General features: G+C 43.1%; 2 protein-coding genes across 2 annotated transcripts in view; one reads left to right on the top strand and one right to left on the bottom strand.

Moving 5' to 3' along the window:
* The window catches only part of LOC311233409 (LETM1 domain-containing protein LETM2, mitochondrial-like), a 29,944-nt gene extending 11,863 nt beyond the window's left edge, over positions 1-18,081 (bottom strand). Inside the window, exons 1-5 of the mRNA XM_084320380.1 lie at positions 17,851-18,081; positions 17,158-17,226; positions 13,748-14,297; positions 2,555-2,698; positions 470-613 (exon numbers count right to left, since the gene is read on the bottom strand). Coding sequence (XP_084176506.1) covers positions 470-613; positions 2,555-2,698; positions 13,748-14,297; positions 17,158-17,204 — 885 coding nt within the window. The 5' untranslated portion in view covers positions 17,205-17,226; positions 17,851-18,081. The remainder of the gene's footprint in view (positions 1-469; positions 614-2,554; positions 2,699-13,747; positions 14,298-17,157; positions 17,227-17,850) is intronic.
* LOC311222726 (histone-lysine N-methyltransferase NSD3-like) overlaps positions 17,469-25,577 on the top strand; it is a gene marked incomplete at both ends in the record, with an annotated part of 60,791 nt that continues 52,682 nt past the window's right edge. Inside the window, one exon of the mRNA XM_084307336.1 lies at positions 17,469-17,474. Coding sequence (XP_084163462.1) covers positions 17,469-17,474 — 6 coding nt within the window. The remainder of the gene's footprint in view (positions 17,475-25,577) is intronic.

The raw sequence follows: 25,577 nt of genomic DNA, 5'->3' as shown, positions 1-25,577 counted from the left end.
ATAGCCAGATCCTTTAATGCGTGGCAGCACATAGCCATATCCTTTAATGCGTGGCAGCACATAGCCAGATCCTTTAATGCGTGGCAGCACATAGCCATATCCCGTTCCCAGCGTGGCAGAGAGAGTTAAGACCAAACTCTCTAGCATTTCTTCAGATCAGTTTTGATTTGATTTTATTACGGATCCCCATTAGCTGGTGCCATGGCAACCAGCTAATCTTCCTAGTTTAGCTAGTTATCAACAGTTAAACTGACATGAGTAAAGCGGGACAATATTTCCTTCACGTTGTATTCTGAACGCACTGTTTCCATTTGCAGTTCTGGCAGGCTGGGACGTGCGATGTACACAGTCGGAGCCCGTGTAGAAGGACTTTGTTCACGCAAGACGAAACGTTATTGTATCAGTTTGGGAAATCCCTTTGCGGTGGGAACCCTTCCGATATCGTGGAGTCATCTTTATTCCGGCTCACCTTCTGTACGTATGTAGAGAAACGCTGGGTCTCGTCATCGGTCAGGGCCTTGGCCTTGTTCCTGTGGGCCATCTGGGCGATGGTCTCCTGGAGGAACTTGGCCAGCTCCAGCTTGGCAGCCAGACCCTTCTTCTGCTTCTCCTCCTGCGGGAACAGAGGGACAGACGACGTTAGTCGCTTTTCTAGACGAGTCCTTTTCAAGATAGTTCAGCTAACTGTGATATTGTTGGTGTTAACAGGTACATTAGTTTACTGCACCGACGTCACGTATGAATGATTTCCTTCACATGCATTTCACGACTGCAAAAATATTAACTTTTCATTCTGGCCGAAAAGATAAGTATATGCCTTCATTAATTCTCTTTTAATTTAAATCAATTTGCCACATAATTATCTGCTTTTATTCTTTGTTTACATGTGGATAAGCGCCACACAAATATGTGACAGTGGTGAGTCGTCAAAAGGAGATGATCAAAATGGTTGGTGGTTCGAATCCCGCTCAAGCCCATGTCCATCGCCGTTGTGTCCTTGGGCAAGACACTTAACCTACTTGCCTCGTATGTAACCTACTTGCTGCAATTGTAGCTTACCACCACCGGTATGACTGTGTATGAACGAATAATGGACTCTGTGAAGCGCTCTGGGTGTCATGAAGAGCGCTATATAAATCCAAGTCATTATTATTATTAAAAAAAATATGGACTTGCCTAAATTATTTTTGTATTATTATATTATTGTGAGCACAACACATAATACAGAGTAATGTTGCAGGATATGAAGAACAGAGACAGATGTAACCGAGGAGTGTAAATGTTTTTGAGATGCCATGTTTTCCGCCACATTGAATAGGTGTCTGTGTGTATGGTCTTATGGCATGTGCTGTTGCCTGTTGCACAATGTCTGTCATCATTGTGTCGGCCTACTGCCACTACCTTAGTCAGGTCTCTCTTGAAAGAGATTTTAATCTCAATGAGACTTCCTGGATAAATAAAGGTTAAATAAAATGAATAATGTTAGTGGATATTATTTCATCATAATGCATTTGTACTGCAGTCAAATTAAAAAGGAAAATGTGTCTAATAAAACTAAATTGATCAAATATCAATACCGTACTTTAGAGCAGCGGTTCTCAAACTACGGGTCGAACTCCAAAGTGCGGTCGTGGGTAGGTGACAGTGGGGTTGTGCATTGGCAAGTAAAAAAATATATATATTTATTTTTAAATGTATATGTTCTGGCAACGTATTTTGGCTAAAAGTATGTCTTTTATGAATGTGTATCGATAACAGTGCTGTAATTACATTTTCTAATAAATATGCATGATCAAATTCAACATGTGCTTTTATTTTGATATTCCTTAATTCCATGTTGAGATTACGCGATAAATTAAGTGTGGGGTCACCAAAAAAAAAATCCTAAATATATTATTAATATTATTTTGGGGTGGCCCAAATATTGTAATAATATCGGATTGTGAGGTTTTCGTTGATAAAGACCACTATATACGATACAGTGGAAGTCTGACAGGCTGCTGCCATAAACACAAAACAGCAGCCCGCCCCCCCCCCCCCCCCCCCCCCTATTATGTCAGCCTTCTGAAAGGCCAGACACCTCTCCGTTGTCCAGGAGCACATGGGCATTTCTGATAGTCGCTCAGCCGTGCTCCACAGTTCGCAGAACAGCCACAGAACATTAGATCCGACGGGTCCAATGGACCTTATGACCAGACCTGTGCCTTCTCCTCGTCTTCAAACATTCACTCCAGGCAGGGGGGGGGGGGGGGGGGGGGGGAGACAAGTAGCGCTAAGGAATTTCATATCTTATGATATTATGGTAACAGTAAACAGAATCTATACATCTGCGGGGGGGGGCCAGTCACACTGTGGACACATCGTTATCAGAATTTGGGAATAACAGTAAATTGCTTGGGTCAGCTGTGGTCAGCTGCTTGCTGATTAGATCAGCGACAATCAACTGTCAATAGTACATTTTCAACCATATCTTAAGAGGTTACGTAACGGTAGAGCCAGTCGTGAGGTTGGCATCATGCTTCCGGCCAGGTGAGTGTGTATCATGTAAACATGCCTTTTTGGACTCCGTCTCGAAGGTGGAGGGCAGCATCTCTGGGAAGAGCTTGAGGAAGACGGGGAGTAGGAACTCCATAAAAGGAACAATGATGAACACCATGAAGGGCAGCAGACGGAACAGGTCGGCACAGGTCCTCAGCAGCTGAGAGTGGAGAGACAGAGATGGGGAAGAGAGAAGGAGAGAGAGAGATGTGAGACCCAATAGTGTCACATCCCAACAGGTCACAACGCCATGGGGCACTGGGGCAGTGACACACAACCCTGGTAGAGTTACTGTGCCCGTGGGCTGCCGTCTGTCTGTGCCCAGGCTTTAGTGTGGGCTGCAGTCTGTCTGTGCCCAGGCTTTAGTGCCAGTTTTAGGGATACCCTGACAATCCTGTCCTTGGTAGCGTGTTTGTACAGCGAGGGTCACCACCAACACGTGGCCTCTAGCTCTGCCAGTCCCATTCTAAAATAGCCCAGGTTTCGAGGATAGTTCTACCGCTATGGTATTCCGACAGCATGGGTCACCTGATGTAGAATGACACATTGTGTGTGTCCGTCCATTTGGCCCATCTGCCAGTCAGCCAGGGGTAGGAGATGTATCCATTTTATTCATTAAAAGGGATAGCTGGAGATTTTTAACTTGAGTGTGATATTTATTTGACCAGGCCCTTGCCACACTGGAGGGAGACTACTACTACAGCGTGCCTTGGGTTTGTTGGAAAACACTTTCTCTTTACAGTCCTACAGAAGAAGAAACGAGCAATGAGTCTTTCCAAGTATCTCATCTATAAACACAATGAGCCCTTCTAGTTCCAAGTATCTCATCTATAAACACGAGTCATTCCAAGTATCTCATCTATAAAACACAATGAGTCCTTCCAAGTATCTCATCTATAAACAAAATGAGTCCTTCCAAGTTAGGGCTGCAACTAACGATTATTTTGGTAGTCGACTAATCTGTCGATAATTTTTTCGATTAGTCGACTAATCTAACGATTATTTCTGTATATATATATATACCGTAATTCCTCTAATAGTGACCCGGGCTTGTATTTGCTTAAACTGTAGCGGGTACCAGGCTTTTATTAGGAGGAGGCATGTATAAGAGAGAGGCCTATATTTCTAATTTTCAAACAGATCATAATGAATAAATCAACATTTTGTGTCAGTTTGAACCCAGTAAAATTTACTGGGTTCATTTATTGAAACCAAGTACTGTATGAAATAGTAAACAGTGCAATTACAGGTGGTCACTGGTCATTTCAACGTTTTCAAAGTGAAATCAAGTAACTTTACCTTAGCAGCTCAGTATATTAGTAACCCGGCTTGTATTAGGAGGTCGGCTTATAATTGCTTAGCTCAAGAGCGCATCCGGCCATTAATAGAGACCCGGTTTGTAATTGAATACCGGTCACTATTAGAGGAATTACGGTATATATATTTTTTTTATATACGACGCATCGACGCAAAAATTCGGCGTCGATGAGTTTTTATGATCGACGTAGTCGATTATGTCGACTAATCGTTGCAGCCCATTCTCATCTATAAACACAATGAGTCTTTCCAAGTATCTCATCTATAAACACAATGAGTCCTTCCAAGTATCTCATCTATAAACACAATGAGTCCTTCCAAGTATCAAGGCACGGTAGGTCTACCAAATGTGTAGATTAACCAGGGACCATACTTGTGGTGGTCGCAGCAGTCCCTTGTTTAGGGTCCTAAAGAGAAGAGGTCTGTAGTAAAGAGAAGAGGTCTGTAGTAAAGAGAGGTCTGTTTACTGAACCCAATCCAGACATCTGACAGATCAGCTGATTTCTGTTTCATAACTGGCTCCTGGTACGTCTTACTACACATCTCACTAATCTGCTCCACTAAAGCTGTGGGCATAACATGAGACTACAGTACAGTATGCTTAACGTCTTCATTCTTGTGACCACAAGAGATGTTTAAGCACCACACAGAAGACTAATGACCCTTGAACTATGATAGCACAAAGTATGCTCAACTAATGGGGGAATGGCTGCCCCCATTAATGATGTCACTCGGTCCTCCTAATCTACCGCACAATGCAAAGCGCTCAACACATCCTCTTTGGTCATTAGCGCTAATATTTGCTACCAGACATCAAGAACTGCTATGCAGCTATTAAAAACTAACTAGCATAAGCTGTACCATTTGGTGGTTGACACAGCAGTTCTTGATATCTACCTAGTAGCAAATATTATGGCTAATGCTGACCAACAACCAAAGAGGATGTGTTAAATGCATTGCATTGTGGGATAGATGGAACATTTGTCAGGAAAGTATGTGAATATACAGTACTCCACATTTCAAAGGAATTCTGAATTGGAGCTTTAAAAGATCATTATATGACATTTGTGTTGTATAAAGAGAAAGTAAAGACAGGAAGGGATGATGACATGTGATGCCAGTTTAGAGCAAGACTAGTATGTGGCATGTGCTCTGAGCCCCAAGACACGCCAAGCACATGTGCTAAACAGAGTTTAATATAGACCTATAGATCAGTGCACTGTAGGCATAAGCTGGGAGGTTAATATAGACCTATAGATCAGTGCACTGTAGGCATACGCTGGGAGGTTAATAGACTTATAGATCAGTGCACTGTAGGCATAAACTGGGAGGTTAATATAGACCTATAGATCAGTGCACTGTAGGCATACGCTGGGAGGTTAATATAGACCTATAGATCAGTGCACTGTAGGCATACGCTGGGAGGTTAATAGACTTATAGATCAGTGCACTGTAGGCATAAACTGGGAGGTTAATATAGACCTATAGATCAGTGCACTGTAGGCATACGCTGGGAGGTTAATAGACTTATAGATCAGTGCACTGTAGGCATAAACTGGGAGGTTAATATAGACCTATAGATCAGTGCACTCACTGCACTGTAGGCATAAGCTGGGAGGTTAATAATATAGACATAGATCAGTGCACTGTAGGCATATGCTGGGAGGTTAATATAGACCTATAGATCAGTGCACTGAGTTTATTATAGATCTATCGATACTCAAAAGTCCAGGGCCCTCATTTATCAACGTTGCGTACGCACAGATATGTGCGTAACCCGTGCGTACGATCATTTCTAAGCAAAGTGTGGGACTTATCAATTTGAACGTGTGCTTGACTTTGTGCGTATATCTACGCTCAGCTCAGACCATGCGTACCTGGCGCCCGGCAGTAGAATATGGAGACTGCAGACGGACGGCATTATGCTTTCATCAGTTTCATGCATTAGTTTCAACGCGGAAATAAGCTTTGTGCATTAGTTTCAACACTGGCGCATGTTCTGTATGAACCGCGAATAATAAATTATTATTTATTATTATTAAATTATTATTATTATTATTAACCGTAATTCATTATAGTTCATTGTAAAATAGCGACAGTACAAGAGGTTGGCCTGCTTGTTTGGCACGGGGGGCAGACGCAGAACACCCACCTCCAAACGCGATTAAATATTGTTTCAAATAAAAAGCAAAGTACTATTATTTTGTGCGTCATGTTTCCAAATAAGATTGGTCACAACGAAATGCTTTCTACTTCAATTTGTTGGTTAGAATAGATGACCTCCTTTTGAAACTTCGCTGAGACTAACAGTCTATTTGTGAGCTCCTGCACAGACGTGGTGATAATAATAATAACAATAATAACAATAATAGCTTCATTTTATATAGCGCCTTTCAAGAGACCCAAGGTCGCTTTACATAGATAGGGGGGGGGGGAATAACAAAGTAACAAACATAGTGGACAGACACAACATATAAATACGATGATGGAATTCAAGTTCAAGTTTGTATTGATCACATAACACGCTTTGCTCGGCTTAGTCCACTTCTCCACATACGCTGTATTTGGGGGGCTTTGCCATTGTTGGGTGAGGTGGGTGGAATTTCAGGGCTGTGGGCAGAATACGGGTCGTATGAACACCCACGATATAGTGTTCTTCCCCCTTCCTACTGTATAAGAAAGAATTAAAAACGCATTGCAACGAGAACAGAGGTTATTTGTTGAGTTTATGTGTATTACAAAACCCTTGCAATAAATGTGTCTTAAATGAAAAAAAGCATACATGCTCTGGATACAGGTAGCATGTATCGTGTGGGTGATATATGACTTGTATTCTGCTTGCAGCTTCGAGGTTCCACTTATTTAGTTTTGCAATGTCAAAGCCTTTTGAATATAAGTCGGGCGTTCCTGTGTTTCTGCAGTCTATGCGCAAAATAATAACGAGTTGAGTTCTAACAAAGAACGTATTACATGGGTAGGCTGATAGAGTAAACTGTAAATAAAATAGCCCATAACATTATAAAGGATAGGCTATAGCAGGGGTTCCATTTCTTCCCCAGAGCCCCACGATTCCCTGGAGACATATATGAATATGATATAGGCTATACATGGGTCCGTCAGCGAGGAGATTCAGCCATTTGAGAATAGGCCATTATGGCCAAACGAGGGCCTATAGCCTATAAATATTATTAAATGTTTTCATAAGCGTAAAGATACAAGGACAACAGTTATATTAACGATCAAGTTAGTTTACTGTATGCAGGCTTCGCGGGGCTCCGTGTGACATGTCTGTGCCATGCTGCGTTATGTGCAAATTACTGTTGCGTTGCATAATGTAGGCTATGCTATTACATCTAATTTATATAGGCTACCTAATACAGACAACAAAATAGATTGTATGCCTCTACAAATCATATTATAACCGGTAGCCAATCGAACGGAACGAATAAAGGCATTCATATTCCAGCATGGTTATAATGACATTGACAGTTTGACACCAACGCCAAACAGTGGTTTCGGTCTTTATTAGTGTTTTGAGCTGTCCAGGCAGAATTGCAGCAATGGTCTTAGGGAGTCGTTGATATCTGACATCACCGTGTACAAGTCCGCCAGCCTTTTATTTATCCCATAACACGGGTTGTGTCTTCTTGGTTCGACAGCGCCTCCATGAACAATCTCGCTCGTGGAGTTTCTCAGAGTTCGCTCGGGTTAGTCCATTATTGCACATCCCATGGGGGGTGTTTCATTACCATATATGGATAATCATGCACGAGCATTGACGGTAAGAACAAATGGTATTTATCAATATGGAGTGTGCGTAGGACCCGTGTACGCACGGTTGATACATCCCGATATTTCTGTGCATACACATTCTAAATTCCGTGCGTAGGAACGGAAATAGAACACTTTCTACGCAACGTTGATAAATGAGGGCCCTGGACTCTTGAGTTGGCAGTTAAAAGTGGCATCAGTCCATCCCTAGTAGCACATGTCTGCTAATACCGTAATTCCTCTAATAGTAACCCCGACTTGTATTTGTTTCAACTGTAGCGGATACCAGGCTTGTATTAGGAGGAGGCATGTATAAGAGAGAGGCCTATATTTCTAACTTTCAAACAGATCATAATGAATAAATCAACATTTTGTGTCAGTTTGAACCCAGTAAAATGTACTGGGTTCATTTATTGAAACCAAGTACTGTATGAAATATGGTAGTAAACAGTGCAATTACAGGTGGTCAAAAAAAGTAAAATAAAGTAAAATAGTGCAATCACAATACTGGTATAATAATAATAATAATAACAACTTAGTTTTATACAATTCTGAGGTAGGCTTACTCTCTTGGTAAACATGGTATTTACTGCACAGCCAGGCCAGCATATAACAACAACAACAAAATATACCCGGCTTGTATTAGGAGGCCGGCTTATAATTGCTTAGCTCAACAGTGCACCCGGTCATTAACTCTTTCAGTGCCACTCACGAGAAATGAAAATGGATGGGGAAAAAAATCCGGTACTCCACATTTTCCAGTTCACTGATCCAGCCGGGGTTACCAGAGTTCATTCTGGAGCCTCAGATCCCCGCGGATCATAGAGATCTACTGTGTCGCGTTGGATCCATACACGTATCGATTTTTTCGAATGGTGATCAGGAATTGGAATATACCAGTTGGATACCATCTGATGTCAGGTAAGGACTCTATGTTATCAGTGGTAGGATAATCGGAGTAAGTTTGATGAAGTTATAAGCTGTTTTGTGAAATGTCTTCTTTCGGTTTCACTGTAAAACTCAGTGAGGTAATCAACGGAGCGATTATCAGTGCGCGGCCGTAATGTGCTTGCGTGCACGTATAATATTGATCATCTAGCGTTTATTTGAAAATGATTCATAAAAAGGCCGACGAATATCAACGTTGTGGAATATTCCACTAAAAGACGATTTTCATAGAATGCTCCAGAATGAGCTGTTTTTTATATCAAAACGGGGGCTTTTCTAACTGCTCTGAAATGGAAACGACGCGATAAAAAAACAATCTGTCTTCACAGCACTGACTGGAAAATAGTCTTTGATAATGCGATGGGCAGATTAGACACATAGCCATAATTTAAAACATAGATTAGGCGATATTAACGTTAACATTGGCGCCGATGGTGGCATTCAAGCGGTAAAACGGAAAACCAGGCGTGGCACTGAAAGAGTTAATAGAGACCCGGTTTTTAATTGAATACCGGTTACTATTAGAGGAATTACGGTATGTAGCCATAGATTTAATTATTCCATGTGCATGTTTACAGCTCGTCTATGTTTGGGTCACCAAGGACTCTGTAGGCCAGGGGTGGCCAACCAGTCAGAGACTAAGAGCCACAAAAATTACTGTGGTACCACAAAGAGCCACACCATATACCAGCGTTTCCCCAACCTTTTTTTCAGTCACGGCACCATTCATGTGTTTATAGGTCTCACCCTCTGGCCTCTGAAGTTGCTAATGTCTTTTTTATTTGGGCCTCACAGGGTTAAAAGTACCCTGTGAGACCCACGGTTGCAAAATTACAAAATCACTTTTAGCCATTTAAAAAAATTATGTTTATTTAAAAAATGTTAAATGGGAACTATTTTACTATTTCTTTCACTATTTGGGCACTTTTACACAATTCATGTGAGTGAGTCTATGGAACACCTAGGTTTATAAAAAAAAAAAAAAAAAATGCATTGTTTTGTATTTCTAATCAAGTACTTAGGCCTGCCACGATAACACATTTTGCTGGGCGATTAATTGCCCCCGAAAATATCGCGATAAGCGATATTATTGCGACCGGTTAGAGATTTTTTTTTTTTTGGAGAAATTTATTTCCCAAAACTTTTATTTTGAAGCCCACCGCTCCGTCTTTTCCGGTGTTTTAGACTTTTATTTTGAAGCCCACCGACCGGACCGGAAGTATTGTTGCGATTATCAGGTACTTTGGGTACCAGAAAAGTCACGTGAAACACTGCAGACCACTGATTGGTCAGAATAGAGACGCGTCTCTAGGATTTCATAAGCATTATGTTTGCAGCAGGCACAAGTGCAATAAACAAAGGATACAGTCACTGTGTATTCTGCCTCATTTATTGATTAAACAAAACCGACATCAACACAATTTGCCACCGAGCGGAGAGTTTAGTCTCGCAAAAAGATCGCTGACTTGTTAAGGCTTGTTGTTAGGTTAGGTGCTAATGTTGTGCTAGCGTTTTAGCATGGCTATCGTACATAGCGTGATCAATATAACTCGCTATTGATTGTTTGTATGAGTAACGTTAATGCTAGTAGAATAGACACAACGTGAGGTAATCACCATCCATTTTAAACCGGTTATTACCTAATGCTAACGTTAGCAAATAGACGCGACTGGTAACGTTACAGCTAACGTTAACGCTTGTAGAATAGACACAATGAGAGGTAACGTTAGCGTTAGCAGAATAGACACAACGAGGGTCTCGTTAATGTTGTTATTGATTGATTGATTGATTGATTGAAAACTGTGTTTACTCTGTTTGTATGAGTAACGTTAATGCTAGTAGAATAGAAAGCCAGCGGCCCGCCTCCCAACACGGACAGTGACTGACAAGGGGCACTGGGTCCGCCTCATTAAAACAAACGCGCAAATAGCAATTAATCGCGCCCGTCAAAATCATTGCATTCATTTTAATTATCGCGGCAATTAATCGATTTATTGCTTATCGCGGCAGGCCTACAAGTACTCAAAAAACGCATTTTTCTACCTCAAGATCTTAAGCAGTTTTGAGGCTGGGCTCCAACCACTGTGTGGCCTGGTGCCAACTGCCACATCAACTGCCACATTATTATGCAGCTGAGAAATCTCTGACATCACAGATATGCACATTTTCAGATGACTCAGTTCAGTGAGGGTGAATATTGTGAGAGGAGAATTGGAAGAATGCGCCAATATGAGAATTAGAGACATAGATCCTATTAATATAAGTCCACATAGCTAAGAAACAATGGTAAACACTGAAAAAGGCCATTTATAAGATAGTTCCCCTTTAACACTTTAATCACCAAAAACGCCGTAGGACGTCTTTCCCCGCCATGCTCATTCTGCCAAAGACGCTGTACCAAGTCTTTGATATCAATATTTCAAAAATCTGTGATCGAAATCATATTTCTCCCCCGGAGACCTGAGATCTACTGTTGAGCCCCTCTCAACTCTCCAACGGTTCAAGAGCGCCATCTGGTGGCGGATCGCCCAAACAGGAAGTGATGCGGATGAAGTGGTGCTCGCCCATATTTCGTCCGGGCACTCGCTATCGTTAGCGGGACTCCATCTTGATACACTGGACATCGATCGGTTGCAAATAACTCGATAAACAACATGATTTGAACGTATATACTATTATACAACCTGGAAATGGATCGCATATTTCTACATCCCATAATGTTCCACGCTCATCGCCCAACGGCCCGAGGAAGCTACGGTAAGATCCAGCATTATTTTTCAACATGTTCGATACTAACTGCTCTAATGATCATATCACCCACACTAGATGAATCATATAACGTTGGCCACGGAATTATAAACGACCCCCCCCCCCATCCGGTCAACATCAGATAATACTTAGTAACTTCTAGAAGCACGTCCATTTGACATTTTTTATCTCGCGCAGATTCCTATCAAACTGTATTTCATCATCAATATAATGCATTTGGGGCTATAAATCACTTTCTGGAGAAAGCTGCAGAAAACGATAAAAACATACTTATACTTTAGACCGTATTTTAGTATGAATATGTGAATGAAAAAGTATAACGTTGCTACACCCTGAACAATAGATATAAGACGTTGAATGGGCCATAGTAATGTCAATTCAGCAATACAATTTAAAAAGTTATAGCCCTGCAAAGAAGGGGAACTTCTCCATATTAAATAGGGCTGGCGAAGGATGGTAAATTATGAATTTAAGCCTGGCGATCAAAGTGTTAAGCACATGTATAGTCAATTGGTCCTGTTGTTCAGCCTCACAATGCTATTTGATAGTAAATGTGTTTATATGTCCCACCCTCTGGCCTCTGAAGTTGCTAATGTCTTTTTAATTTGGGCCTCACAGGTTAACCTCTTAAGCCCGAGATATACAGTAAAAGTGTATATTTTCAGCATTACGTTTGTTTACCAATTATTTTAACTGTTATTAGTGAAATATAAGATTATAGAAATCTCAGGGCATTGAGTCGGAAACCGGCGCATATTGACAGGAGGAAGTGGCACATCCAAAAGTGAGTGTAGTCTTTTGAAGGAAGAGACTCAGGGCTTTCAAATTTCAAAAAACTACCCTACCCAGCTCACACCAGCCCCCGTCAATCATCTGACTTCTGGATTTACTTTTTTATTTCTCTTATTTTTTTGGGATTATCTCCTGAACGTTATTGCCATAAAACAGAACGCAGTTAGTTTCTCTACCTTTCTGTGAACGTCTTGCAAAAAACGGTGTTGCAATATGATGAAAAATGGTGGAGAAATTTACATTATAAAAAAGATGGCAAAATTCAGTACTGTATCTACAAAACCTTCGGTTTAATCATCTTCCCTTTATTCATTTGCTTAGATTTTTCAGGTCTGGTCAATTTTAGCATGGTGTTATTCAGTCAAAGATAAAAAAAAAATTTGATATTCTCCTTTGGTTCATTACAATTACTCAAGTCTAGTAACAGACACACTATTTCTGACACTGATCCATATATGTCCCTAGATTCAGATACCAAGAACATGCAAATGGACCATTTAAAAAAAATTGTAAATGTTTATTCTACGTCCTTATGGAATGAGTGACATAAAATTAAAAAAAAGTAAAAATAAATAAAAATAAATTATATATTTTTTTTAATGGATGGAAGAGCCACACATTGACGGGCAAAGAGCTGCATGCGGCTCGCGAGCCGCGGGTTGGCCACCCCTGCTGTAGGCTCTGTTTGAAACACAACACCCTAGAGCTGAATTCCTTCTAGACACAGGAAGCTGTCATCAAGGCACAGGTGTAATGTGTTTCACACCCAACCTTCAGCCATAAAACACGTCCGACTCTGATTTACTGCTGAAAACAATTTAAAAGAAAAGTGACACAGCACACTATCCGGAGTTGCCCCTTTGACAGCTAGGCTCTTAGTGACGCGACGAGCTAACAACACTGTCATAAAGGAACTAGACAGACACCCTACTCACCTACTGTAACCTGAGAGCAGTATGAGACAAGAGATACCATGGAAGAAAAAGAGTACAGGATTACAAATACAACTCTTTTAAAGCAATGTTTGAGTTCCATCCACGTCTCGCTCAACATACTTGGCAAATATGCTCAGGTCTCATCGGTGGAAAGATACCATTTTTCGCTGGCCAGTAGCCCAGTACGGGTACAAGTACATCAATCCGACTACTCAACAATACAGATGTGATGAGTACTTGTCTTGACATTGATCGTCATCACAAAGTAATGGAATAGACATTTCTTCATCAAATCAAATGTCCTACCAATGTAATGTTTTTTTTGTAATTGAAAATAACATTGTGCTAGCTGCTATGCCCAGTCTTAAGTTCTTGTTTATCTGTGCAAGTAATTCAGGCGGATACCTGACACTAATATTGGTGTTATCATTACTGAGCTTAAAGATGAGTAGGATAAAGTCAGACTATGAATAAGGTTAGTCAACAAGGGAATTTACCCAAATCAAGCTCCACCCTCTTTTCTTGATCCTCCAAATCACAACTGTTGCTTCCCTCTTGTCCAAGGAAAGCAGCAGTACTGATTGGAGGATCAAGAGAAGAGGGCGGGTTTTGATATAGGTCAATTATAAGACTCAGTCCTCATCATTGGCTTAGGCCTACATCGCAGGTCCTCTTACCCTTCTCCTCTCTCTGCGTGACAGCAGCTGTCCATGCAGTAGCCTCCACACCATCCTGCCTGCAATCGTGGTGTCGATGCCCAGCAACCGGAACCCATTGTAGTAGTGTTTCAGCTCATCGACTATCCTCTGATAGATCGACTTTCTCACTACCGCCTTCTCTTGTGCCGGAGGGGGGGTTGCTGCTGCTGTTGATGTTGATGTGGCTGCTGTTGATGAGACTGCTGCAGTGACCGGGCCAGGGGGAGCTGGACTTGATGGAGGTTGTGGTGGGGGTGGAGGGGCAGCAGGGTCTTTCTTTGCCCCGGGGGGGTCGTCCTGGGCCTGCTTTGTGTCCTGGAGCCAAACACAGGAGCTGTGTAGTGACCTGGCTAGTAGGGTGGAGCTGTGAGTGTGGCAGGAGGCATGGGCTCTGGAGCAGTGGGGGTAGCCAGGTCGGGAGTGCCGGAGTCGGTGTAAGGTGGATATGTGGCTGGGGGGGTCTAAGTGGAGGTAGGCTGCGGAGGGTAGAGAGTGGCAGCTTTGCCTCTTGCACAGCAAGTAAGACCCCCTGTTAACAGTGAAGACAACATCTGTCAGTCCTTGCATGATATATTGTGCTAGGCAATAGGGCTTCTCGATTATGGCAAAAATCATGATCAGGATTCATTTGATTGATATTGAAATCACCATTATTAAACATGATTACTCATTGATTTGAGAACATCAGACGATGATTGAATTTGTTTTACTTTTCTTCTTGACCAAAGGTTGCCTTTCTGTCATCTTCTACAAGTTACCAAAGATGTTTCAAATTAATAACCGTGGATCCCTCCTCCCTCTCAATACCAAACTACTGTTGGCTTGGGGTGCAGGGGTGGAGTGGACGGTTGTGAAGGAAGGGTGCGCTGCATTTACAACGCAATACAAAATTAGAGCAACCAAGCCCGCGGCACAATACTAATTTTTATCTCGATTATCTTGTTTTCATGATCGTGGGAAGCCAAAATTGTAATTGAAATTGAAACACGGTTAATCGTCCAGCCCTACTTGGCAATGATGTTGTGAATTTTAAGAGAACTGATGATACAATGTAATTACCTGGTCACACATTAATCATAAAGCACTGTTACCCATTATACAATCATTCTGGAAAATAAATCTATATTTGTAAGTATCCCTGGAGTATTCTTTTTTACTTTTAAGTGCTTGCTTGTTGGTTCCTCAATGTCTCCTTAGCCTACAAGAAAAGTCATACAAATTGAAGCTTGGTGAGAGCTGGGAAAACCTCCTGTATATGGCCCCCTGGCCATACACAGTTGGGGATAAATCCATGATAGGGAAATATTTGGGTCCAGAGATCGAAGACGCCTTGCAACATAGATGCAATCTGTTTATATCTACTGATGGTTATGAATTTACCCACTTGGATTCTTGAAAATCCATTTGATCACTTTTATTCTCACTCGCCTCTGGAGTACCGCTACCGCTATAGACTATAGCTGTGTAGACTATAGTTTTCTTTTTGTATCCACTTTTTCTCCCATTTTTCTATTTTTCTCCCATCCCAATTTCGTATTTCCAATTCTCCCCTCCCCTGTCTCGAACGCTGCTAGACTACGCCTCCCACTGGTCGGCTGCAGCGAGGACCAAGCCTTGCATCACGTGTCCCCTCCGGTACGCGTGAATAATTTCGGCAACCCACATGTCCTTCCGCATTGCTCCGATTGGCCGATGTCCTTCCGCATTGCTCCGATTGGCCGAGCGCGCGCATGCGCATGAGCCGCGACGGGCTCCTCAGCCAGGCAGGAATACTAAACTCCGCTTAAGCTCCAGGAGAGAGGAGAGAGGCTGAAAACCTGCAGTTCTTGCCCGACTGATGGGAGCCGAATCCCGGATCCGATTTTTCTGATGAATACCCCCAAAACATGGAGGTCCCGAACGCAATTTATACGCCGTAACGAATCATTAAAAAAATATACCGTTAACTGGAATATATTGTTTCTTTACACAGTTGTATTATGTAATATAATATATTATGTAATAAGGCGTAACACAACAGTGAACACATAGTTAAGTACGACTGACCGATACATTGCACTATGTGTTCACTGTTGTGTTACGCCTTCTCGGCATAAGCCCCATAATAAGACCGTCTCTGGCTTCGTCCAGCGGACGCTCAGCAATGACGCTTCACGGCAGCATATTCTCCCCGCTGGCGATCGGAGCACGGAGGGTCGTGGACCCGCGCCGCAGCCGCGAAGCCAGCGAATACGGCGATGCGATTTTTTATTTGTTTGTCATGACAAACCAATTACATAATCCAACATATGTGTAAAGGCACAACATATTCCAGTTAAGGGTATATTTTTTTAATGATTCGTTACGGCGTAATCAATACTTCCATTTGTATAAATTGCCTTAAGCGGAGCCTGGCTGAGGAGCCCGTCGCGGCTCATGCGCGCGCTCGGCCAATCAGAGCAATGCGGAAGGACAAGTGGGTTGCCGAAAGTATTCACGCCTCCGGTACACGAGGAGGCAGCTGTCGCATCTTTTCACCTGAACAGCGCAATCTCTCAGTGGCGAGGAGTAATGCATGGGAGGCTCAGGCTGCCCCCGATACTTCCTGATTCTGCTGTACAGGCGCACCAACCGACCTGTAGGAGTCGCTGTCCACAACGTCCAATCCCCACCCACCGGCTTTCCCACCCTCTAACACTGCCCAATTGTGTTAGTACGACGGCCGGCCAAGCCGGTAGCAACGCAGAGAGCTGGGCTCGATACCAGCATCTGTTATCCTCTGATTTCTGTTATGCAATCATCTGGTCCCTATAACACCAATCACACTGTTCATGAAATGCCATAAAAGTGGAGGCTAGGATGCAAACTAGCTTCACTGACAAGAACATCTTCTAGCCTACATCTTGTTAACACAACCAGACTAGTATCTGATCTTACACGTGTGTGTGTGTGTGTGTGTGTGTGTGTGTGTGTCACTAGAGTCATACGTAAACAATGACATCCTGTGCTTGTGTCCCTCCTTCAACAGGACAGCTCAATGAAATTATGAGGTAGCAATCCCTATAAGAAGGTATTGCTATTTTTCCATGTACATAATCATGGAGCTGTATTTAACACAACACACAGATTCAATGTCCGCAATGACATCACTGGTGGTGGCCATGTCAAATTAATTTAATGTGTGCAACTGTTTAGAGCTTTTGGATGTGTGTGCGGGATTATGTGCAAAATAAATCAGCTCCTTAAAGAATAAAGTGCTCCTTTAAATGACTAATTATCATCTGACATTCTGGAGAGTTCATTCACTGATTCAGTTTGGAAAGTCATGGGAGAGGACATTATATTCTATCTGTTCTTGCTTCCTGGCTGTTCTGTGTTTTTTGAAAAGTGCAAGTGACCCAGACTCCTACCTTGATCTTGTGACTGCAAGGAGTACCTGAGGACTAAACACTGCCATTACAGAGGCAGATAGAAGTCTCCTGGAGAAGAGAACACACACAAACAAGACGATGATTTGACTGTTTTACTAACCAAATGCGATCCTACATATTAAGTGATTGGATTTCAGTAGCTTGATTCAGCGAACAGTAAAGTCTGACTGTAAAGACACATCCAAAACAGCAACAGTCTGACAAGTCATTCTGTTATGAGCAGGCATGCATGAGCTGTGAAACCTTAATATCAAAAGCCTGACGCCAATCGCCTGACCAGTCACGTGGTCATGAAGGTAAACAGACAACTGTCAGTCTGCTACCAAATGGCCCCTGATGTCAAAATCAAAACAAGACAGCACTGTCCCTGGTGTTTCTTAACAGTCCGAGGTCAAACAAACCCCTGCAATGAAAATGTTCCAAATGTTGGTGTGAAATGTTAACATAACGGGTATAGCTAACGTGTTTCTAAATTCAAACTCAGCGTTCAACAGCTTTGCAGGTTTGCACTGACAAGTGACAACCATGTAAACAAGCGGGTTGACCGCTCGGCTGGATGGTTGATAATATAACAATTAAGCTAGCAAGTGAACTCGCTAGCTAGCACCGTTAGCTTAGCCACATCATAGCCGGTTAGCAGCTGAAAATGGAAGTCGGATGATGACGAGCTACCTCGGGCGTCAATGTCCAAAGCTATGGCTGCTGACTGGGCGTCGTTGTAAGGCTTCTTCTCGGTGAGAAGAGAACAAAATAATCCATTCACAGAAACCAGATGGGTGGTGGTGAGACGCGACGAAAATAACTATATAATAATAATAATAAACCCATTTACGAGGGGTTATTATCGTTCGAGAAAACGCTTCGAGAAACGTCGTGTTCTTTCCTCCCTGTCGTCCATTCGGCACAGCTTCCCCCGCTGCACTGAAAGGTCACCGCATACAGAACAGATATATCACAGATCTGAGATCAGGCGAGGAGGGTCCGTGTACGTTTTGATAGTTCGTTTTTCGTTTCAAACGGAAATACGAAATAAACGGAAATACGATGTGTTTTCCTATTTCCGTTTGGAACCAAAATCGAAAAAACGGGGGGAAACTGAAATACGGAGCTGTTTTTCGTATTTTGGTGTCAGAATTAGACATGATCTTTTATGTGAAGTAATAGCCTAATAATATGGAAATAGCCTGTGTGGTCTGTCCCAAATAGTGTTGTCTAAACGCACGTTATACAGATATATCCTAGTTCAGTGGTCAAGTCAAGTCAATTTTATTTATATAGCACATTTCTAAGCAGCAGGTTGATAAAAAAAACTAAATAATAGACATACAATGCAAGATATAAAATTTAAAACACAGTAAAACAATGAATGTAATAAAACAGGTAGGACACAGTAAAACAAAGAGGATCAGAGGTCTTGATTGATTGATTGATTGAAAACTTTATTAACAGATTGCAGAACGGGTACAATACAGTACAGCTCAATAGTTTACAGCTAAATCTACGCTCTCTCATCCTGCTTTCGCCAACGGCAGCGATGTGAAAAGCGAAGTGAACTCCAGCAGTAGCGCGCTTGCCGCTACGGCTGCCGCGGGGGCGTGCCACGCGCGTCACGTGGCCGCCGCGGCCAATCAGGCCAACCCCGGAAATCAAATACGTTGCGGAAGTGGTACACGCCTCCCGCCTGGGAAGCGTGTTGCTTTCTAACAGCGGAGGAGTGCAAGAATGTGACAATTTGACCATGTGACCGCGGCAGCGCGAGAGAGCGTCTATTGCCATTATCTAAGACAAACTCTAACCTTGGCTTAACCAGCTCCTTAACAGCGCCTAAACTTAACCGTTCTAACCTTAACCAACTCCGAAACAATGCCTAACCTTAACCTTAACCTTAACCATGCCTAACCTTAACCATAGAAAGAATATTGCCATTCTCTAAGACAAACTCTAACCTTAACCAGCTCCTTAACAGCGCCTAAACTTAACCGTTCTAACCTTAACCAACTCCGAAACAATGCCTAACCTTAACCTTAACCTTAACCATGCCTAACCTTAACCGGCGAAAGAATACACGTTAAAAAAAAAAATTGATGGGATTCAAACTTGTCAACAACGGACCGCTGGAACGCAGGACCGCTGCGCTGCCAGGTGAGCTGAGCTTCGAATGAAAATCATGGCGGATTAGGGCTACATAATGCCGCAAGCTCTGCCGGTCCGCAGCCAATCAGGGAAAACGCGGAAGCAACGGCAGCACTGCTCCGCTGTTAATAAGCAATAGGCGCCTGGGAAGCGACTTGCTTTGGTCGCGCAAAGCGCCTATTGGCTCAGAAAAGTTGTCACCAGCCACGTGACAGCCAGGGAGTTATGAGACGTTTGATTGATTGATTGATTGAAAACTTTATTATGTTATGCGTTATCATCATATCATCATGATAAACTTCAAGCTGTCAGACACATACACACATGCGTCGTCTGTTTTGCCTCAATACTGTATATATAATTCTGTTTTGCCTCAATATACACAGTATACATATATATATTGATGCAAAACAGAATTATTCAGCAGTGTGTTGTGTGTGCGTGCGGCCAGGAGCGCGCAACAAGATGGTATACATTATGGTACGTATATGAATAGAATAGTATATTCCACTATAGCAGTATATGGTGTGCTGTACATTTGAATCTGATCTAATTTTGCACACGGCCATCGCATTATAATGAGCTGGACAGGTGTGTAATGTGTGTGTGGTGACGTGAAAGCGTATCTGCCATGCGAGACTAGGCGAGAGGCTCTCGTGAAATCTGAAGTGTCCGCCTTTTTAACTCCTCCCCCGGCTTCACTCGGCTACTCTCGTCTACTTTCGAGGCGAACCTAAATCCATCTCGAACACGCGTCTCCCCTAGTCTTGAGCCTAGTTCTAGGCACCACCAATAGCAGCTGGTCAGCTGATCTGAGGGATCGGTGGGGGGTGTGGCGGTGCAAGAGCTCGGATAGATAGGGAGGAGCCGTGCCATTTAGTGATTTAAAAACATTTAGGGCTAATTTAAAATCTATTCTAAAGCGAACAGGCAGCCAGTGGAGCAAGGCCAGAACTGGGCTGATGTGCTCATGTTTTTTTGTTTTGGTGAGGAGGCGCGCGGCTGCGTTCTGCACCAGTTGTAGGCGGCGAAGCAGGGATTTGTCGATGCCTGTAGAGGGCATTGCAATAGTCGAGACAAGTGGTGACAAAGACATGTATCACCGTATCACAGACAAACACAGACATGTATCACATCATCACAGACAAACTGGATGTAGCCAATTACTTAAACACTTTCTTCACAAACATAGCCACAACACTGGTAAACAAACTACCCTCCCACTCAGGGCAGTATGGGGTAGAACACATAGTAGCATACTACAAGAACCTAGGCGTCCACAAAGACGATTTCAAACTGGAAATGGTAACTACAGATGAGGTACTCAATAAACTGAGCGCCCTCCAACCGAACAAGGCCACTGGCCATGACAACATCCCCTCCAAATTCCTCAGAGACTCAGCAGCCGCCATCACCCCAGTCATCACACACATAATAAACCTCTCCATAAAACAGGGACACGTCCCCAAGGACTTCAAAATAGCGAGAGTAACACCCCTGCACAAAAAGGGCAGCAAATTAGACCCAGGCAACTACCGCCCTGTTTCTATCCTTACATCCATCTCGAAAGTCATGGAAAAAATAGTATACGAACAGGTCGAAAAGTACCTTACGGATAAAAATCTAATCTACGAATTCCAATCTGGCTTCAGAACATCCCACTCCACTGACACATGCCTTCTCTATTTGAACGACCACATCAAGCAAGAGGTGGACGCGGGCAAATACTGCGGCATGGTCATGCTAGACCTACAAAAGGCCTTCGACACTGTCAATCACACCATTCTGATTGACAAGCTAAAAGCAATTGGTTTTGATAGTTTATCAGTGAGCTGGATACAATCCTACCTGGAGGGGAGAGAACAGATGGTGGAGGTAAACGGTACCCTATCCCCCCCCCTCACAGTGAACTGTGGTGTTCCACAAGGAAGCATACTAGGACCACTACTGTTCCTAATTTATGCAAATGACATGTCGTCAGCTTGTGACTGCAACTTGTTCCTGTTTGCGGACGACTCAGCCCTGCTGGTCTCTGACAAGAACAAGTTACAGGTTGAAAAAACCCTCAGCTCGGAACTAGGCAAAATCTGCATATGGCTCGCCGACAACAAACTATCATTACACATGGGCAAAACAGAGTCCATTCTCTTCGGTTCAAATAACAAACTCAGCAAAACAGACGGCTTCTCAGTTACAGTGGGTGACAATATTGTCACAAGGAAAGATGAAATTACCTACCTGGGTTCCATCCTAGAGGCTAATCTTTCCTGTGACAAAATGGCATCCAATGTAATAAAAAAAGTCAATCAACGAACTCGATTCTTGTACCGGATCTCCTCCCTGGTAAACAAGAATACCCTGAAGACTCTGGCAGGAGCACTCATTCAAGGGTACTACGACTATGCTTGCACCTCATGGTACCAAAGCACCTCAAAGGCACTAAAAAACAAATTACAAACATCTCAAAACAAACTAGTCAGACTACTGCTTGACCTGACTCCTAGAACCCACCTCACCCCTGCACACTTTGCCAACCTAGGATGGCTTAGAGTAGACGACAGAGTACAGCAACTTGCAATGGGCCTGGTCTACAAGATACACTACACGACCAAGGTACCCATGTACATGTCAAAATACTTCCCAAAGGTCAGTGAATACCACGATCACAACACCAGAGGGAGCTCCACAAATCATGTAAAACCCAGATTCGGCTCAAACAAGGGACTAAACACGTTTCGCAATTATGCCACAACAATGTGGAACGCCCTACCCAAAGCTGTAAAGGAATGTAAATCACTACCCACCTTCAAAAACACTCTCAAAGAACACCTACGGGAGACTGCAATTCAAAACTGGCCCCTACAAATGTCCTAACCCAGTTGTACAATAAAGACCAAGCATGGCTATTCCAATGTACAGCCCCACCCAACCCCACCCCACCTACCCAACCTCCTCCAATGTACAGTTTCCATGTCAAATGTATGTCAGTACTCCAATGTACGGTGTGTCCCCCCCCCTACCCAACCCCCCCCCCCCCCCCCCCCCACCTCCAATGTACAGCCCCACCCCACCTACCCAACCTCCCCCCAATGCACAGTTTCTATGTCAAATGTATATACTCTTCTTCTGGATTTTTTTAGTATCACAAACAGTACTGTATTTGAAAATCTGGTATGTCATAAATGTATAGATGTAGCAGTACTGTCTATCTGTATGTCATGTGTGTCATATGATGAATTGAAAATGGGGGACCCTGATGGAAACAAGACGAAAGTCTTTCTCAGGTCTGCATCCTCTTAACAATTGTATGTATTGAGCTGTACTGTACTGTACCCATTCTGCAATCTGTTAATAAACTTTTCAATCAATCAATCAAAACCGTCTCTAGGTTACTTTGGGAGAGGTATGCCTTTGTCTTCGCCAGGAGTCTGAGGTGGTAAAAACTGTTTTTGACTACGGCGCTGACCTGTTTATCGAATTTAAAATTGCTGTCGAAGATGACCCCGAGGTTCCTGACAGAGGTGGAGAGGTTTGGACGCAGGGGACCAAGTGCGTCGATGAGGGGGGCCGGGGGGGCACTATTAAAAACAATTACCTCTGTTTTCCCTTAATTTAGTGTCAGGGAGTTTTCAGACATCCAGCACTTGATCTCTGCCAGGCAGTCAAGTAGTGGTTGTATTGATGTTTTGGGTGGGTTTTAGGGGGAGGTAGACCTGCACGTCATCGGCGAAGCAATGGAATGAGATATTATGTTTTTCCAAGATCTGGCCTAGGGGGAGTATATATAGGAGGAAGAGGGTGGGACCCAATATCGAGCCTTGGGGCACCCCGCAGGTGAGGGGGGCCACAGAGGAAGTGAAGTCACCAAGTTGGACAGAGAAGGTCCTAGGTAGGACCGGAACCAGTCTAAGACGGGGCCCCTAAGGCCTACGTAATGCTCGAGGCGAGCTAAAAGGATGTGGTGATCTACTGGGTTGCCTGCATCAGCAGCTGAAATCAGGTCATTTAAGACACGGAGGAGGGCCGTTTCAGTGCTGTGTCGTGGTTTAAAGCCAGATTGGAATTTATCATGGATGTTGTTGTGTTCAAGGAATGATTATAGCTGTATGTAGACTATGCGCTCCAGGATTTTTGATAAAAATGGTAATTGTGAGATGGGTCTAAAATTTGCAAAGACAGAGGGATCGAGGTTGGGCTTCTTTATCCGGGGCTGGACCACAGCATGCTTGAAGGCAGCCGGGACACATCCAGTGCTGAGGCAGGCATTTAGTAGAGGTAATAATACGAGGAGAACTGGGTCAGTTACTTCCTTTAGGATGCACGAGGGGAGTGCAATAGGCGGCCCGCAGGCCGAAATAGGTCCGCCAGCAATAATATCTGCCCGTCAGATTATTTTGAGAATATGATTTGTGATGAAGACTCGCTTTATTGTATCGGAATCGGGAGACTTAGGTAAAGTTAGAAAGATATTCACAGATTCGAATTTCCGCGGTCAATAATTCTTAAGCAAAATGTTTTTAAAACACAAAGGACACCTCTTTCCTATCGTAGTAAGGTAGACAATGAGCTACAACCTTATTTTCACCTAAACGAGGCGAGCCGGCCTCGGAGCTGTACATTTAATAATAATAATATTGATCTATATGTGCAGTCGGCCTTGAGGCAAGTGCGCAGCCAGGGATCGTCTAAAACAGGGAGGGGCAACTGGCGGCCCGCGGGCCGCATGCGGCCCTCACCGACGTTCCATGCGGCCCCAGGCCAATATTAAAAAAAATAAATAAAAATTATAATATTTCTTTATTTTTTTTATTTTTTTATTTTTTTATTTTTTTGTATTGTATTCGACTAAGAAGAGTTGGCAGTCAACTATGACTCCTTTCGATCGATTAGTCGACTATTTGACTAATAGGGGTCAGCCCTAGTGTGCACATATTCAACGCTGTTGAAAGTGCCGTGCAGCAATATGGGGGTTTTGATAAACTGTCGGCTGTTGTTACCGATGGATTCGCCGGGCTTCTAAGGCAGAGTGGCGTTGAGTGTCCAATGCTGCACTGCATTATACATCAGGTAAGTTCGCTAACATAATTTCCATCTATTGTGCGTCACTATAATGACCAATGCGAGTCGAGTGTAGTCAAATTATATGCGAGAGTCGTTAAATCGTTTTTCTTTTTTTTTATCTGATATAGGAGGCTCTCTGTGCCAAGAAGCTTGAATACAGCCATGTTATGGATTTGGTTACCAAGGTTACCAATCTAATTCGTGGAGGCAACAGGTCACTAAACCATAGAAAGTTTGTCTCCTTTTTGGAAGAGATGGACACTGATTATGGCAACTTGCAGCTACACACAGAAATCCGATGGCTGAGCCGTCGGAAAGTACAGGAGCGACATTGAAACACTGCAAATGCAATTCAATGATCGGTTTGAAGATTTCAACGGCATGCAGTCACGGATAGCGCTGTTTGCCGGCCCCCTCACCGCTACGGTGTCAGAGCAGCCCCCACCGTTGCAGCTTGAACTGTGCGAGCTACAGTCAGATCCTTTTTTTCAAGCAAAGAGAAATGAGAGGGGAATTTCGTTTTGGAAACTGCTACCTGAGCCCCGCTTCCCACTCCTCAGGGACTTTGCCCTCTCTATGGCCAGTATGTTTGGGAGCACATACATACGTGAGAGCAATTTCTCAAACATGAAGCACATCAAGTCAAAGGAGAGAAACAGGCTGTCGGATGAAACATTATTTCATCTGATACAGATTGCATGCACAAACATTGAAGTTGACATTCCTGCTATTGTGCGCCAAATGGAGAGACCACAAGTGTCTCATTAAAGACAGGGGGGGGAGGAGATGATGAAGAGGTGTAGAGGGGGGGAAGGAGATGATGAAGAGGTGTAGAGAGGGGGGGGAGAGATGATGAAGAGGTGTAGAGAGGGGGGGGGGATGATGGAGAGGTGTAGAGAGGGGACCATTATTATTATTATTATTATTATAACCATTATTGACCCACTGTGGGGCGAGGGTGAATGTCATGCCAGTTTGATTAAGGGTCAATGGGAGGCATGTAGTATTGCACTTTACTTTACTTGCACTTTACTTGTTTACTTTTGTAGTGTTCAGATAACACTAATAACACAAACACAAAGCAGCATTCCTGCTGCATTTCACTACAACAGTAAATCAAAAGTGCAATAATAAATGATTTTGTTAAATGTATAAACTTGTATCCTGCTACTAAACAAAACATTCCTGAGTGCTTCATATCCATA

Source organism: Notolepis coatsorum, assembly GCF_963971535.1.
Source record: "Notolepis coatsorum genome assembly, chromosome: 1".
Lineage (NCBI taxonomy): Eukaryota > Metazoa > Chordata > Actinopteri > Aulopiformes > Paralepididae > Notolepis > Notolepis coatsorum.
This window is presented reverse-complemented; position numbering and strand designations above follow the sequence as displayed.